Consider the following 16,780-nt stretch of genomic DNA (forward strand, 5'->3'; position numbering starts at 1 on the left):
AAGGGGAAAAAATGAGAATCAAGACTTGCCATGTAAAGGTACATGATCCCAACAATGAATGTAACTGTACTGTATCCCTAAATGTACCAATAAACTCAATAATAAAAAAAAATAAATAAAAGCTTCTGCATAGCAAGACAAATAACTAATAGTGTGAAGAGACAACCCACAATGTGAAAAAAACTTTTCATTAGCTCTTCCTCAGACAAAGGTCTACTATCTAGAATATATAAAGAACTTAAAAATATCAAACCACCCAAATTTAAAGATCCAATCCAAAAATGAGCATCTGAAATGAACAGACATTTCTCAGACAAAGAAGTAGAAATATCAAATAAACATATGAAAAAATGTTCAACATCACTGGTCAGTCATTCCAGAGATGCAAATGAAAACAACACTGAGATTCCACCTCACCCGAGAAAGAATGGCTGCTATCATGAAATGAACTAATAACAAATACTGGTGTGGCTGTGGGGAAAGAAAAACCCTGCTCCACTGCAGGTAGGAGTGTAGACTGGTGCAACCACTATGGAAATCAGTGTGGAGATACCTCAAAGAACTAGGATTAGAGGTCCTATTTGACCCAGCTCTTCACCTGCTGGGTATCTTCCCCAAAGAACTAAAAGAATCATACAACAGTGATATACGTGCACCCATGTGCACAGCAGCACAATTCATGATAGCTAAAACTTGGAAGCCACCAAACTGCACATCAACTGGAGACTGGATAAAGAAAATGTGGTTTCTCTATAAAAAATGGAGTACTACTCAGCCATAAAGAATGAGAAACTAGACATTTACAGCTAAATTGATACACATTGAGGAGATACTCTTTTAAGTGAAATAAATAGGACACATATGTGTAAATCCCCGATACTGGAAAAAATAAGAGAAAAGTTTTAAAATCAATGACCTGAGCAGTCAACTCTACACGTTAAAAAATAATAAATCCATAGAAGAAATAGAATAACGATAACATGGTTAAACAGAATAAAGATATAACAGAAATGATCAAAAAGTCAAAGTTGATTTTTTAAAATTATACAAGTGACAAACTTCTGCCAAAGTTTATGAAGTGAATAAAATGTACAAATAAACAATGTTAGAACAAAATGGAGGGTATAATTGCAAACACAACAAAGATTAAACAGATACAAAGTACTTCATGCACATATATATATTAAGTGAAATTACCGAAGTTTCTCTAGTGTGAAAAAGTAAAAGTGTAAGTAAGGTTCAAGATGTATAATTGATATTGTGTAATAGGAGGAAAAGTCTAAAAGAGTAGAGGAAGTGGGAGGGGTAGCAGAAATGGAAAAAGGGAAAAGAAAAAATATGTGAAAAGGAAAAACACGGAAATAATATCTTTGTAAACAGGGAAGGGGAAAGGGGCTAAAGGGAGGGTTAGGGAATGGGGAAAACTAAGAACCAAGATAAGTCATGTGAATATAACTGTGTTGTATACCTAAAATTACCAATAAATTTAATAAAGATAAATAACAAGTAAATGGAAAGCTGATGTAAAATAGAACATTCACTAGAAAATCATAAATTAACAAAGCAGACTTAAGTAGAAGTAGCAACCTGAAATGACTGTGTAACTATTAAAGAAATTTAATATAATTTCTTTAAATTTAAATTTTAAAGGACATACCAGGCCCAGATACTTTTACCTGGAAGTTCTGCCAAATACTTGAGGAACAGATAGTTCTCTGGACAAACTCTATCAGAGAATGGAATGAAAGAAAATAGCTCTCACCTCATTTCATGAGGTTAGTATAATCTTGACAGCAAAATCAAATAGGAACAACATGAAAATGGAAAGATTATAGGCCACTCTCATTCATGAACAAAATGCTAAAATCCTAAACACAATTTTAGTGAATAAATCTAGAAGTTTTAACTTATTCCAGGACTGGAAAATTAGTTCAACACAAGACAAACTATAATGCAATGCACCATAACAACAGGTTAAAATTTTTAATCCCTGGTACCAAAAAGAAAAAAGAATTATCATGTCATCTCAGTGGATACAAAAAACCTGTTTAATAAAATTCTACATTCACTCATCTTTTAAAAATGATACTGGCAAACTAGGAATTAATAGGAACTACCTTAACTGTTAAATGCTATCTATCAAAAAGACAACAAAGTTTTTTAATGGTAAAAGGGTAAAAGCACTCCCTTTAAAATCAAGATCAACCTAAGAACAAACACTATTAACACTGCTATTCAACACTGTACTGCGCCAGGCGTGGTGGTGCACACCTGTAATCCCAGCACTGGGAAGGCTGAGGCAGGAGGATGGCTGTGAATTCGAGACCAGCCTGGGCTACAAAGTGAGTTTCAGGTCAGTCTCAACTACATAGTGAGACTCTGTCTCAAAACAAAACAAAACAAAACAAAAAAAACACTATAATGTTGTGTGTGTGTGTGTGTGTGTGTGTGTGTGTGTATGTGTTTGGTGGTCTTAACAATGTAGCAATATAAGAAAAAGATATTAAAAAATAAAGTTGAAATCATAATGTTAAGTGGAATAAATCAGATACACAAGCTTAAATATGTATGGTTTCTTTTCTATGAAACAAAAATTATAAATAAATTAAAGAGCAAAATAAAAGACAGATAATTGGAAACAGTGAGACAGATCTTTAGGGGCCCAAGAAATGGAAAGAGGTGGGAAGGGGAAGGGAAAGGGGACATAATTAAGGTGTGTCATGTACATGCACTATCCATAGTGAATGCAATCATTATGTGCCACAAATATGTACTAATAAAATTTTGCAAAAACAAGGATCAGATGGGAAAAATGAAAGCTGGCATTTAGTCATAAATTATCAAAGCTAATGAGAAAGGTTAGCAGGTTTGCTAGTTACAATCTAAATTTGTAAAACAACTATATTTGTATACATTAATATCAAACTGCTACAAAATCAAACTGCTACACAATTTTCTGAAAAGGGTACTATTTACAACAGCCACAAAATATTAGCACAGAAATCCTGCTTATGTATGAGGATATGCAAACCCTTTGTAGATTAAATCATAAAACATCACTCAGGCTGGGTTTAGTGGCACACATCTCTAATTCTGGAAACCTGGAAGGCTGAGGCAGGCATATTCCAAGTTTAAGCTCAACCTGGGAAATTAGTAACTTATCAAGACCCTCTCTCAAAATTTAGATAGACAGATAGATAGATAGATAGATAGATAGATAGATAGATAGATAGATAGATAGATAGATAGACAGGGATGTACTATAGTGTGAAGGCCCTGGGTTCAATCCCTACTAGTGCAATAAAATCACTGAAATAACATGAAAAAAATATGAATGTGTGGAGAGATATCATGTTTAGGAAGGACTAAATATCACAGATATATATGCTCCTCAAATTGATTACGGTTTGTCTCTATGTGTGTAACTTCAAAAGCTGGTTCTAAAACTTATGGAGAAAAGTAGTATGCCAAAAATAGACAAGACATGACAAAAGGAGGACAAGATGGAGGGATATACTCTAGCGGGATAAATGTACAAGAATGTCCATAGCACTACCGATTACTACCAAAAACTAAAAATTGGATGTTTATCAGTAGTGAAATGGATAAATAATGAGATATTCACAAAACATAATAGTGCACAACAAGGAGAATAAACAAGCTATAAGAGCATGCAACAATAATATCAATGGGTCACATAACCATAATGTAGGATGATGAAAGAATATACACAAGGACAGTTAAGCATTTTTCACATGCTCATGCATTTAACTCTCATAACTTCATTAAGTGATTGTGTGTCTTTCAGACACGAAGTTCCAGGCAAAAGGTGATTCAGATCTTTCTGAGGTCAATAGCCTGGTCTTCTCAGCATGGAATGTCAGACAAATATTGCCCAAGGCAGAAATTGGCAACCACTATCCAAATTTTTGCATCTGTGTTCCGACAAAAATCAATTACTAAAGAGTACACACTGAGCCCCATAGTTGGTGATGGTGAGTGGAAGAGTAAAAGTAGCAGTGACCATTTACTGATCAGCTGTGTGCCATGATCAGGGCTTGATGTTGAGGATATGGAGATTAATAAGACCATAGGACTATCTTCTGATTCAAATAATAATTTACTGAGTGCATACTATATGCTGGACACTCTTCTAAGCACTTTATATGCTTTAGCTTACCTAACCTTTACAAAACAGAATCAGCAACCTCATTTTACAGGTGAGGAAACTGAAGTACTGAAATGTTAAGACACTTGTCCAAGGTCAAAGACACAGGAGATCACAGAGGGGACTCAAACCTAGGCAGGCTTAGACCCAGAACTTCTGAATCAAAGAATCACCCGCAAAACATTGGGAAGTATGTATTAATCCTGTTTTACAGTTAAAGAAAGTGAGGTTTACAACTAAAGTAAGAATGCATTAATTTTGTAGCTTCTATACATCAGAGACTATATCAGGTGTTTTATGTATAATTCTCTCTCCAACTTGTAAGACACAGTTCTAGCAGTATAAGGGGTTTGACTCTGGAGAACCCATGTATGCAGAGTGGTTTGCATGCTTGTTAGCTAAGCCCAACAGTCTTAAGAGTGGCTGGGTGGTTAGGAGTGGGATGAAGTTCTGATTCACCCAGGCTCCTAGCTCTTCAGATGAGTGAGGGAAAATTGCTGGTGGTGAGAAGAATGGAGAACAGGAAGGTGGTTTATGTCTTCTTTTCTACCATCTCTACCCTATCTCCTGTAACACTATAAATAATATTCTACATCTTTGTGGACCCTCTATGCAAATACTGCTTCTCCAACATCCATGAGCCTGGACCTCCTTTAGCATCAGATGTGTAAAAGCTTGGTCAGCTGGTCCATGAGATGTCTGAGTCCCAGAGTTCACAGCTACCTTATATCCACCACCTTCTGGATCATTAGTCCATGATTCTTGGGCTGGAAGAAACTTGGTCCACAATTTTCCCCTATTAAATGTGGGAAATGGTATATTCCAGCATGGCTTTTGCTTGCTTCTCCTTTATCCCTTCCAATTATTAAATTTTCAAAGTGAGTACTAAATCAGCTGACTATCCCTGAAAGATTGAATGTCTTTTCCCTTAAATCTTCAGAGAAGCAAGGGGGTAACGTGTGTACCAAGAAATTAATAGAGGAGATAGGGCACTCAGCTTTTCCTAGCCCAGGCAGGTACAGGTTTCTTAGAAGAATCTTGCAAAAAAGGGGAGCAATGCCAAACAGTGATACGGTACTGTTGCGTACCCAGCACCTGTCCCCCTGAAAGATGATGCCAGGAACCATCACCTTATTTCACCCAGGCAGAATCAGACAAGACCAATTTCCAGACACTTCACAGAAGTAACCAAAATGAAACATTCCAGGTTAGCACTGAACAGTTCCAAACTAGAAACCATAAGTTCAAAACACAAGGCATTCCAAATAGGCTCTAAATACAAAAAAGGAAGTTCCTAGTTGAAGATTCCTGTGATTAAGATGTTCTTTTATCCTCATTCTTTATATTTTTTCTTTCTGTCTTTTGTCTTTCTTTCCTCACTTTCCTGATGTTAGCCTCTTGTTATCCCACAGCTATTTCCTTCAGCTGTTCATCTATTCCAAATTTTAGGTTACAGTGGGAGTTGGTAGGGGGGCATTCTTTGCTATTCTACACCCACTCTACCACCACCACCTTGAAGGCCACAGAAGTAAACCCCACTTACAGCCCCTTCGCCGTTGCAGACCGCTGCTGCCACTGCTGTGTGGAATCCAGATCTTCTGCAACCTGGTTTGGGTGAGCTCTCCCATCTCTTGAGACATCTTAGGCGTTGCAGCTAATGACACCACTCCCTATAAGGTACCGGGTCTCAATTCCTACCTTCCTAGCTGTCCTTTCTGTTGCTGTAGCTACAGCGGTAGGTGAACAGGTCTGGGATGGGGGTGCAATGGACTTCTCAGCCTTTGACAGCTTATGTCCAGCCCACTCTCCTTTTTTCCTCTTGTCCTAGCCTGCCTGTGCTCCTGTATGTACTAGTGGGGGCTTGGATGCCAAGATGAAGAGGTTGGGCAGAAGTCAGCAGAGGCCTATGAACTCCAAGGGCTGTGTACATAGGAGATAAGTTGGAGCCCAGCAAGGAAGGCAGCCAGCAAGACAGCCCAGGTCTGGCCAGTCACTTCCTGCCAATGAAGACAGGACTAGTAGGGTATACAAATAAAAGGCCAAAGATTATGTGCTTACATCCTGTGTGGGGTGGCAAAGCAAAGATGACAGAGGTGGGTCTCAGCTTTGAAATAAGAAATTGGACCCAAGTAGAATATCAAGCTCCAACCCAGAAACAAACATCCCTATCAGAAATCATCAGAAATACAAACATCCCAAGAACAAAAACACAAAGTCCCTAATGAGAAATGCAATGTTTTGAATTAGCAATTAAAGGCCCAAACTGAAAGTGGAAGGTTCACTGCATCATTGCTCTCTCCCACCCAAAATGGCGTTGCAACCCTTGTTTTCCTCTGGAATCTGCCATCCCTACCTCAGAGCCTCTTCTTTCTACAATGTGCTGCTTGGGGCACTCCTGGAGAGATGGGCACTATGTGATCATCTTTATACTCCCTCCAGCCAAGGCTAAATAAATCAATGAACCTGATACTTTGGGAAGGGGAGTGAGTACAGCCATTGCTGAGGGGAGAGAGGGTAACACTGCTCACATGGCCGCCAGCTGCCATGAGATGTTCTAGGGATATAGGTATCAAGACCTGATCCAAAATTTGGCTAAAGTTCTTCTTGCCAAGCTGCTGGAAAGGAGACATAGAAGGGTAGAGGCTGCAGCACAGAGAATGTAGAGAGCAAGAAGCAATAGCCTGTAAGGGTGAACAGTGCATAGGTCAGAGCCATCCCACCCAGATGTTTCCCCTTCACTAGCCCCACTTTCCCTGCCTCCTACTCCTGGTTATTTTGAGTCTTTTATCTGTAGAACTCATGTAATTGCACAGCTTGCCTGGAAGATATCCAAGTGCACTCTTACTTCATTCTTTTGCAACCTTCCCACCCCCTGCTAAACCCCCACTGATTGGCCATTAGGAAGGACAACTTTCTTCCACTGAGCGAGAATACACAAGGACAATCTCTTGGGGATAGAAATCTCCAATCCCTGCCATCAAATGCTCTTAGCTCCATTGTGCCTTTAAAAATGTTCCCTAAAATATTTCATGAGAGCTTTAACCTACAAAAGAGTTACATTCCCACTGGTTGCTGTGTATAAATTGTATTAGACTTTCAATATTAGAGCCCATGTAGCTAAATGAATCTAGTGATATAGTGGATCATAATAGTTAAAAGCAATGGATTCTGGAGACACAGTACCTGAGTGGAATCCCAGTTCTGCCCACTGATGGTTACAGCGGTCAAGAGACTAAATTTTTCAGTGCCTCATTTTTTGAAATTTCAAACATGGGATGATAGGAATACCTACTTCTTTAGAGTTGTTGAAGATTTTACATATTAACACATGTAAAGCAGCCTGAAAATGCTAAATATCTATTACCTAACACTGTTATTCCCTTTTTGAAGTAAATGATCAATCACCTCTTTCACTACTCAGCAACTTCTTTTGGTAAATTAAACACAATATTAAGGCAAAGTGTTAACACTTATAAAGAACTCTTGAGAATCAATTTAAAAAGATGAATTCATGTTTACTTTTCTGGTTTTATGTGAAGACTTACAGAAAAGTTGAGAAGCTCCCTATACATCATTATACCTCATATTCTTAGATTAAAAAATATATTGAGGCCTAGAGAAGGGATATTTTTCTAAGGTCATACAGCAAATCAGTGACCAAATCAGAAAGAGAACACTGGCAACCCAATTACTTTCAGTCCATGGCTTTTCTTTGGTTAACTGATCAAGCTAATTTGATTTAAGAATATGGTCTTTCATATTATGTTAAGTGAATAAGTCAGACACAGGTAAATACAGCATGTTCTCATTTTTATGAGGAAGCTAAAAGCATTGATCTTAAGAAATTGAGAGTAGAATAGTGGTTACCAGAACTTGGGATGAAGGGGGAATGGAAAGAGAATGGCTAATGAGTACAGGGTGCAACTGGATAGAAAGGATAATTTCTAATGTTCTACGGCATAGTAGGAAAACTATGGTTGACAACAATTGCATATTCCAAAATAGCTAGGAGAGAGGATTTTGAATGTTCCCAAAGAAATGATAAATTCTTGAGGTGATAAGTATGACAATTACCCTGATCTGATCACAGTACATTGTATACATGTATTGAAATATCACACGGTATCACATAAGTATGTAATATTATGTGTCCAAAGTGAAAAATTTTTGAATGCAGTTTTCCAAATTAGCTACAAACTTCTAGAGTTTCAGAATTACACTTTGAAAGAGATAAAACTCTCTTAATCCTAATGTCTCCTAACTGGTACAACTCCATTGATGCTTTACAATCTTATTAACGATATTTTCTGGTATAAATTTTCATTGTTAATTAAGCAACAACATAACCGTTATCCTATTTGTTCCTTATAAACATACTGTTTAAAACATTTTAAACTGAGGCATAGGATGGGAAAGTGGCTTATCAAAAGTAATCTATAGCCAGTCACATGAACACATGTCTTATGTTTACAATTTTATCCTCATGATCCTGCCAAGAGGCAAGAAGATAATTTTAGTAGCAGGAAATCTGAGGCAGCTAGAAGGCTTTTGCCAAGGTTTGAAAGGGTAAATCTGGGGTTCAGTCTTGAGAAACCAATTTAAAACTATGTGGAACTATGAGACTCTACAATGCTGTTACAAATTCTGATCCCAGAGGAAGAAAAAACAAAACACAAGCTTATGGAAAAGCCTCAGCCTAGCATTGAAGCTTTTTATAAATCACGCTCCAACCTGCTTGCCTAGTCGTCATGTCTCTCTTTACATCCCTATATTTAAACTACAGTGGCTAACTCACTGGGCTCAAAACATACCGTATACTTTCCTATCTCTGGGCTTTTTCTCAGCCTGGATGCCTTCTCTTCCCTTCCATTCTCAATAAAATTTAACTCACTCATCAAGGCCTGGTTTACTGTTCACCTCCTTAGGGAAGTCACCCCTGTATCTTCAGGAGAGGCTTTGTCTTTGTTTATCATAATGCCCATGTATCTCCATTTATATGAGAAAGTATCTACCAGTGTTTCCCTTGTCTACTTCCCTACTAGACTGTGGGCTCCTTGAGAATGGGTTCTAGAGAAAACGCTTGCACAGTGAGCATTTATACAGTCTACATCTCTCTGTCCAAATGAGATAAACATGTGGACAAGTAATCTCAGTTCAACAAGATAAAGAGAGCTATGCAGGGATGCTGATGGGGGACGTGACTTAGTCTAAGGTAAAAGGTGGCATCTAGAAAGGGTTCTCAACTTTGAAAGGGGCAGAACAGAATAAACATAAGAAATCTCCTCTGAGAAGGACCAGTAAATTAGTTGCAGAGATAGGATTCACTCAGTAATAGATTCTCATTCAGGACTAAGAGCTGAGCCATTAATTCTAAAATCAGGCTTTTTCTAGGGGAAGAAAAGTATACAGTGTGCCTTCCTAAGACATATAGATTCAAATACCCCTTGAGTTTGGGGTTTGGGGGAGGAATCCTATTTAAAGCGTCAAAACAGGGCTGATAGGCAATAAAATTACAAATGAGGTCACCTGATTTATAATTCTTGAAATGTGTGGGTATGGATACATGTGTAGAGGATTAGAGTGCTGAGGGGAGGCTTAAAGATTAGGTACATGCATAAGTATATATCAGGCCTTGTGAGGCAGCAGCTCAGGATCCACTTCTTTCTGAGCCACTGTAGCAACCGACCATCTCCCTATTTTCAGCCCCTTGCCTGTGCCCCAAAACTCATTGCTAGGAGTGGCTTTCCACAAACCACAGTCACTCAGGGAGAAAAGCAGCGAGAATGTTGTGGGTGGTATTGCCTGTGGACACTACAAAAAAAAGCAGGTTCATTAATCTCAGACAGAGCATGAAAGTATTAAAATGTCTTCAAAGAACTTTGCATCCTGTTCCCCAACCCTCTTGATTTTTTAGGCAGCCATCTGAGGAAAGTTGCCTAGGGACTTAATTTCCATTTTACTGAGGAGGCTATTGATAGAGAAACTAGAGAGCTCGTTCCAAGTGTCATGACAAATCTACCCTACTCTATAGACCAGAAAGAAGGTAAAAGATATAATCTTTATCCCACATTTCATTCAAAACTGGACTCTACGGATAAACTGGAAAGACTTCCAAAGGTGCTAAGAAATTACCTGTTTTGTCAATGTCCTAAAAATTCAAGTCAAAATGTATAAAAATATAGATAGATTAGATATAGCTATCTTTTCATATACCCTTTAATGCATGCACCAACCACGTATGCAAAGAAAACTTTTCAGAGAGCCCAAAGAATGGATTTGTGTAACTCCTGTCTGTTTTTCCTTATTTCTCACATACCTGTTCTTTTGGAGATTTTTTCTTCCATTGCTAATTATCCGACATTCAGCTCTCTTGCATTTAGACCTCCAAAGCAATCCAGTGGATGGCATCAAGGAAGGAACCTGGAGATGTTCGTTGGCTCCTGGGAAGGCTGAGGAAGCACCCTTGTTAAGGGGTGTGTGTGTACTCTGTTGAAATATCAGCTGTTGTAATTGCCAAAGAAGTTCCTGAGCCACCCGGAGACTTTTCTCTTCCAACCATGTGTTCACCTCGCCCCAAAGGTCAGAACTAATATTAACAAGCAACGACTGAATGGAGAAATTAAAACCAGCTATTGAGACAAGAAGATTTAGATTTTCTTGGAGCTGAATTTCATAGGTCTTCAGTGTAAATGGACACAATTCCTTACTGGAAAGCTATCTGGAAATATGAAGCAAGAGGAATAAAAATGTTTATTTCCTTTGTCCTAGTGACCCCACTCCTGGGATTCAATCCTGAGTAACTCCCAAATAATAGGGGCAAAAAAAGTTCAAGGCCCAGAATTTTTTAATTACAGAGCTATTTTCTGATGGCAACAATAAGGTGACCTTTAAGTCCTCTGGGAGAAAAGTAGCTGACTTTTTTTTTCTGTAGCCATCAAAGATAATGGCTATAAGGCTGTGAAGTTCTAGGGGAAAAATCATTATGCTGAGATATTCTGGATGAGAAACTTAAAGATGCAGTTATACATTTCCCTAGACATTGGACATGTCTATTTTTGTGCTCTCAAAACAATCCATGAACCTATTTTTATTGCTCTGTCTTTTCATCTCACAAATATTCACACCCTCCTAATACCTGCTGTGTCCAGTATTAGGATGAATTAGTAGGATGAATCAGCAATGGTCCTTACTCTCAGGTTGGGGGCTATCTAGAAATAGAAATCAGCCAAGCATCATGGAGCACGCTTGTAATCCCAGAATTTGGGAGGCTGAGGCAGAAGGATCGCCAAGAGTTCAAGGCCAGCCTGGACTATGTGGTGAATTCAAGTCCCGCCTGGACTACATATTGAGAACCTGTCTCAAATAAACAAACAATAGAAATTAGCAGTAGCTATGTATTGTAACTGCTGTGACAGAATGAACCATAAGGTGTTGTGGGGGTAGAGAGTATAAAAGACTTAAATAGATTTGAGTTGTGCGGTCAAAATCTTATTTAGAAAAGTAATCCTTGAGTTGCTTAAGATGGGGTTTGAATCCTGGGTCTACCACACCTGTGAAACTGAAGTAAAATCACTCAACCTTTCTTACTTAGCTTCAATGTCCCTTACTGGGTTGTCCAGACAATGAAATGAGATAATGTATACAGAAAAGGTATGGCTGCATCAGGAGAGTGCTGCTCTGCGACTAAAATTTTCTGGACCTCCGTTTAACATATCTGAGAAATAGGGCCAACAGCAAGTATGTGTCTGGCCACATCCTTCTAGATATGAGGTCCAAAACAAATGTGGCTAAGAGGTGGATTTGAGACAATCTACTCCTGCCTCAATACAGCCAAAGCCATCCTCATAAATCTTATCCCAGTAGTGTGATTCTTACAGCTCTGTTCTCCAATTGTGAAGTTCGCTAAATTTGCTTAGCCCCTGCTGCGGCGAGCACAGTGCGCCAGTAATTCCTGGGGCGCAGGTGCCTCAATCTAAGGCATATTTAAGACGGCGATCTGCACGCTGGGGCGGGGCTTCGGTTGCAGCGCGGTTTCTCTGAGTTGCGCCGCTCAACAAGTGACGAAATCCTGCTTATAAGTAACCAGAAGCACGCAGCGTACTTCTGAGCAGAAAAGAAATAAAATACAGTCAGACTCAGATTTCGGGCCAATGTGCGCTCGGGGGAGCAGGAGCCCTACCCAAGAATTTACAGACGCCATTCATTCTACCTTCACATCCGCTCTGCCCCTTCAGCGTCCGCCTAGTTCGGCCTTCGGCCAATGACAACTGAGTGTCCCTAAGTCCCGCCCCGCTTGCGTCCAGTCCTTCCGTGGCACGCAAGAGAACGCCTGCGTAAACGCGCACGGGAGGCGGTGTCTAGCCAATTTCTAGCGGCAAGTGGTAGTTTGCCGGGGCTAGGCCGTCAGGTTCCCTGAGATGTTGCGCGTGGTGAGCTGGAATATCAACGGAATCCGGAGTCCCCTGCAAGGAGCGGTATGCCACGAATCCAACAACTGTGCCAACGCGACCATGGGGCGCACTTTGCAGGAACTGGGTGCTGATATCGTCTGTCTCCAGGAAACCAAAGTGACCAGTGAGCTTTCAGGAATCCAGGATCTCTATCATTTTCCCACTAACTTTTGCCTCCTGCCCTAGCTGGTTTCACTTTCCCATTTTCCTGTAATTTAAGAGTTCTGCCCTTAGACTCCAAATCCCAATCTCTTCCCTCTTCAACCCCTTTTACCACCCCACTAGGTTCTCTAATCCTATTCCATTTCTTGTCCTCAGCAGAATTTTAATTGCCTCCTTCTTGAAACCCACGTATCCACTCATATTCCTACTTACTTTTACTGCCCCAATTAAATCCCTTGTATTTTCTCCCTCCATATATCGTCCATCTCCCACCCCCAAGTCAGAGCCTTCGGTTCTCTGTCCCTAGCCCCAGCACAGATCCTCTAATTTTCGCGTCATCTACGCCCCATCCCAGGCTCTATTTGCCTCCAAGATCACCAATTTACCCTGTCTACCCCCATCCCTTTTAGTTCAGAGCTTCTAATTCCCACCTCATCTTTCACCCCAAGCTAAGACCTCCTGATTTGCTCTCTCCCACCGGATCTCAGACCCCTTAATTTTTTCCCCTCATCCCCAGTTCAGATGTCCTAATTCCTTCTCTCTCACCTTTCCCCCCCAGTTCAGATTCCCAGTTTCCTCTCCCATGTTCCTGTTTCCCACCTCTAGTTCCCTCTTATCACCTAGACCCCCAGGGTTAGCTCTGATTCCTCCCTCACTAATTCTCCACCTCCCATTCCATAGACTTTCTACTTCCCCATCTAACTTTGATATCAGTTCCCTCTCTCACTTTTCCACCTTTTAACCTCCTTTAATCATACTTACCTGTAGTTAATTTTCCCTTCTACCTCTGACTCTGATGTGTGCCAGTAATTAGCCCACAACTAATTCCCAGCCTTTCTGAATGCTGGGTCCTAGTTTTAACCTTTGACTTAATATTACATTTTTTTCCCCAGGGGATGTGCTGACAGAGCCCCTGGCTATTGTTGAGGGCTATAACTCCTATTTCAGCTACAGCCGCAGCCGCAGTGGCTATTCTGGTAAATGGGGTTTTCTGGGGGACTTAAAATTAGTTTTAGTGATAGAGGCAGTTATGGAGAAATGTTTTCTGTTTATTATTTGATGAGAAGATAATAACTTTGGACTTTTAGTCCACAGAACTAAAGCCCTATAGAATTATTATATGAAGTATGATTTTTAATGTATAAAATTATTGCACCTCAGAGGTACAGTAGTGTGATGGTTAATTGTGTGAGCTCTAGAGCCAGACTGCCAGGGTTCAAATTATGGCTTACTTCCTAGCCTCTCACTCTCTTAGCAAGTTACTCTATTTCTTTCTATTTCTCACTGGGGTTTCCCAGTGAGAGAATGAAGATAATGCCTACCTCCCAGGATTATTAAGAAGATTAAATAATAATATCTAATATATATGAGCATTTACCATGTATATATGTAAAATGCATAAAATATTAACTGTTAATATTATTTTGTGGCCTTTTTAGATAAAGAAACTGAGGCTCCAGGGTAAGCATCAAGTTGCCCGAGACTTTACAGAGCCATCTGTGGCCCTTGGGAGAGTTATCAGTACTTGAAACATAAAAGCCACATTTTATAAAGATGATCAGGCAACTGGTGTGGGGATAATTGGAGTGGATAGACTGTATAACTAGCTGTTCACTGCCAGTCCTGTTCAGAGTACCCCTCTCTGTCTCCAGGTGTAGCCACCTTCTGTAAGGACAGTGCTACCCCAGTGGCTGCTGAAGAAGGCCTGAGTGGCCTGTTTGCCACCCAGAATGGGAACGTGGGTTGTTATGGAAACATGGAAGAGTTCACCCAGGAGGAACTTCGGGCTTTGGATAGTGAAGGGCGGGCCCTCCTTACACAGCACAAGATTCGGTAATAGTCCTTATCCCCTATCGCTGAGCACTGTGGGTTCTACTCTTAGTGTAGAAATTCCAAGATTTTCCTTTTAAACATAGATACATTATAAAATTCCCAAGCTTGCCTAGTACTGGCTGGGCTGCTTACTATATGACTCTGGCAAATTATATTTCTGTCTGAGTCTAGAGTGGGGGACTGGCCTGATGGTCTCTCTCTTACTACCACAGGTACCATAAAAGTAACTTACTCAACGCCCAACTCATTGCTCCAAGTTGCTCTTTCTGGGTGAGCCATTTTCACGAAATAAGTGTAAAGTGCTAAGAGCATTTGAATAGAAAGCACTATTTTTTTTGTAAACTTCACATTATCCCTTTAAACAAAACAAGTATTATAAGTACCAAATACCCATCTGAAATAAGTGATGATTCCCTGATTTACAAATTCATTGATTTCTTCTTCTGTGTTTTTTTCTCTCGTTATCCCCCCCTTAACTTTTAATGAGCATATAACTGACCAATATCATAGAGTTGGTGTATCTGATACCTGTGTGTACCTCAGGATGAAGGGGAATATCAGCACCTTCCACTTGAATGAAGTGCTCATTCTTTGACCTAGTTTATCACCTAGTTTGCCTGGGTGTCATCCTACATGACCCTTTCCCTGCTTCACCTGTTGTCTATCCCCAAGACCAGTGTGTGTCTGCTCATTCTTGTCTCTAACCCCTTTTCTTCTATCCTGTGGACAATTATTAAGTGGGAGCCATGTGGTATAGGTACAGGAAGCGAGGCTTCAAACTGACTCCTTTGGAGTATTTATTGTCCATAGAACACAGGAAGGAAAGGAGAAGACCTTGACTCTAATCAATGTGTACTGCCCCCGTGTGGACCCTGAGAAGCCTGAACGACTGACCTTCAAGATGCGCTTCTATCGCTTGCTGCAGATCCGAGCAGAAGCCCTTCTGGCAGCTGGCAGGTACTGCAGGTTGAGCAGCTGCTCTGCCTATGTTTTTTTGTCAAATAAGTGTGAATCTCTACCTCACAGTATAGTATAAAGGATTAAGTAAGATAAGTGTGATAAGGTCAGGGAAATAAGGGTATGTAAAAGAACTCGGGTTCTTCAAAGAGGAAGTAAGAAGTACCTTCAGCTCAGCTTTGAAGGACAAGAAAGATGGCATTAGGTTGAGATCACTGAGGTGATAATGTCAAACAGGGAACAGTATCACCTTTAGAGCTCAGACTTTGATCAGGTGTGAAAGACATTGAGGTTGTTGCTAGGCATCTAAGAGTAGAGTGGCTGTGGCTTAAGCTTCAGTGTTGAGCCCTTGAACCTGAGGAATATTATATGGTACAGAACTATTTCTTCCTGTCTTGAATATCCAGTTGACAGTACCAAGTTGTGTTTTTCAGCCATGTAATCATTCTGGGTGATCTGAATACAGCCTACCGTCACATTGACCACTGTGATGCAGTCAACCTGGTAAGGCTCCTTCTATCCCAGGCCCCAATCCTGACTGATTCTATTAACCTATCCAAGCCAATGCTTGGTTTTTGGCAGCTTCCTTTATGAAAAGGCAGAGCATAGTTTGAAATACTGTTCTTTCTTTTTTTAATTGACACATAATACTTGTACATATTTATCTGGTGTAATGTGATATTTTGATACTTGTATATAGCATATAAAGATTAACTCAGGTAATTGGCATACCTATCACCTCAAGAATTTATTGTTTCTTTTTGTGGAAACTTTCAAAATCCTTTCTGCTACATTTTTCCCTACTGTGCTAGGTATCTAACTTAGTGCCTTGTACATGCTAGACAAGACTTCTACTACTAAGATAAATACCCAGTCCCCTTGCTACCTATTTTGAAATACACAATAAATTATTACTAATTATATTCATCCTACTCGGCTACAGAACTTTTGAACTTTATTCTCCAATCAGACTGTGTTTTTGAATCTATTAATCTGGAAACCCCAATTCTATTCTCTTATTTGTATGAGATCAACTTTTTTACCTTCTACATATGAGTGAGATCATGTAGTTTTCTTTTTCATTTTGTGCTTAGTTTATTTTCATTTAACATGATGACCTCAAATTCCATGCATTTTGCTGTAAATGGTAGGATTTTGTTTTTTAATTGGTCATTTTTAATCCCCTTTTCCTTCACCTGCCACTTCTCTC

The 16,780-nt window shown here is 39.8% G+C and overlaps 2 protein-coding genes across 7 annotated transcripts in view; one reads left to right on the plus strand and one right to left on the minus strand.

Annotated features, from left to right (window-relative positions):
• The window catches only part of Pfkfb1 (6-phosphofructo-2-kinase/fructose-2,6-biphosphatase 1), a 70,996-nt gene extending 58,587 nt beyond the window's left edge, over nucleotides 1-12,409 (minus strand). Inside the window, exons 1-2 of one of the 6 annotated variants that reach the window (XM_019205375.2) lie at nucleotides 12,378-12,409; nucleotides 10,485-10,654 (exon numbers count right to left, since the gene is read on the minus strand). In XM_019205375.2, the coding sequence (XP_019060920.1) occupies nucleotides 10,485-10,512 (28 nt within the window). In that variant the 5' untranslated portion in view covers nucleotides 10,513-10,654; nucleotides 12,378-12,409. Of the gene's footprint in view, nucleotides 1-5,711; nucleotides 6,140-10,484; nucleotides 10,655-12,377 lie in introns of those variants that run through there. The other 5 variants (XM_019205378.2, XM_019205376.2, XM_019205374.2 and 2 more) reach the window with 5 other exon arrangements.
• Nucleotides 12,410-12,490: 81 nt separating this feature from the next.
• Nucleotides 12,491-16,780, plus strand: part of Apex2 (apurinic/apyrimidinic endodeoxyribonuclease 2) — a 14,624-nt gene continuing 10,334 nt past the window's right edge. Inside the window, exons 1-5 of the mRNA XM_010610093.1 lie at nucleotides 12,491-12,742; nucleotides 13,674-13,757; nucleotides 14,433-14,613; nucleotides 15,424-15,570; nucleotides 16,005-16,074. Coding sequence (XP_010608395.1) covers nucleotides 12,586-12,742; nucleotides 13,674-13,757; nucleotides 14,433-14,613; nucleotides 15,424-15,570; nucleotides 16,005-16,074 — 639 coding nt within the window. The 5' untranslated portion in view covers nucleotides 12,491-12,585. The remainder of the gene's footprint in view (nucleotides 12,743-13,673; nucleotides 13,758-14,432; nucleotides 14,614-15,423; nucleotides 15,571-16,004; nucleotides 16,075-16,780) is intronic.

Source organism: Fukomys damarensis, unplaced genomic scaffold, assembly GCF_012274545.1.
Source record: "Fukomys damarensis isolate Sample0158 unplaced genomic scaffold, DMR_v1.0_HiC HiC_scaffold_39, whole genome shotgun sequence".
Taxonomy (NCBI): Eukaryota; Metazoa; Chordata; class Mammalia; order Rodentia; family Bathyergidae; genus Fukomys; species Fukomys damarensis.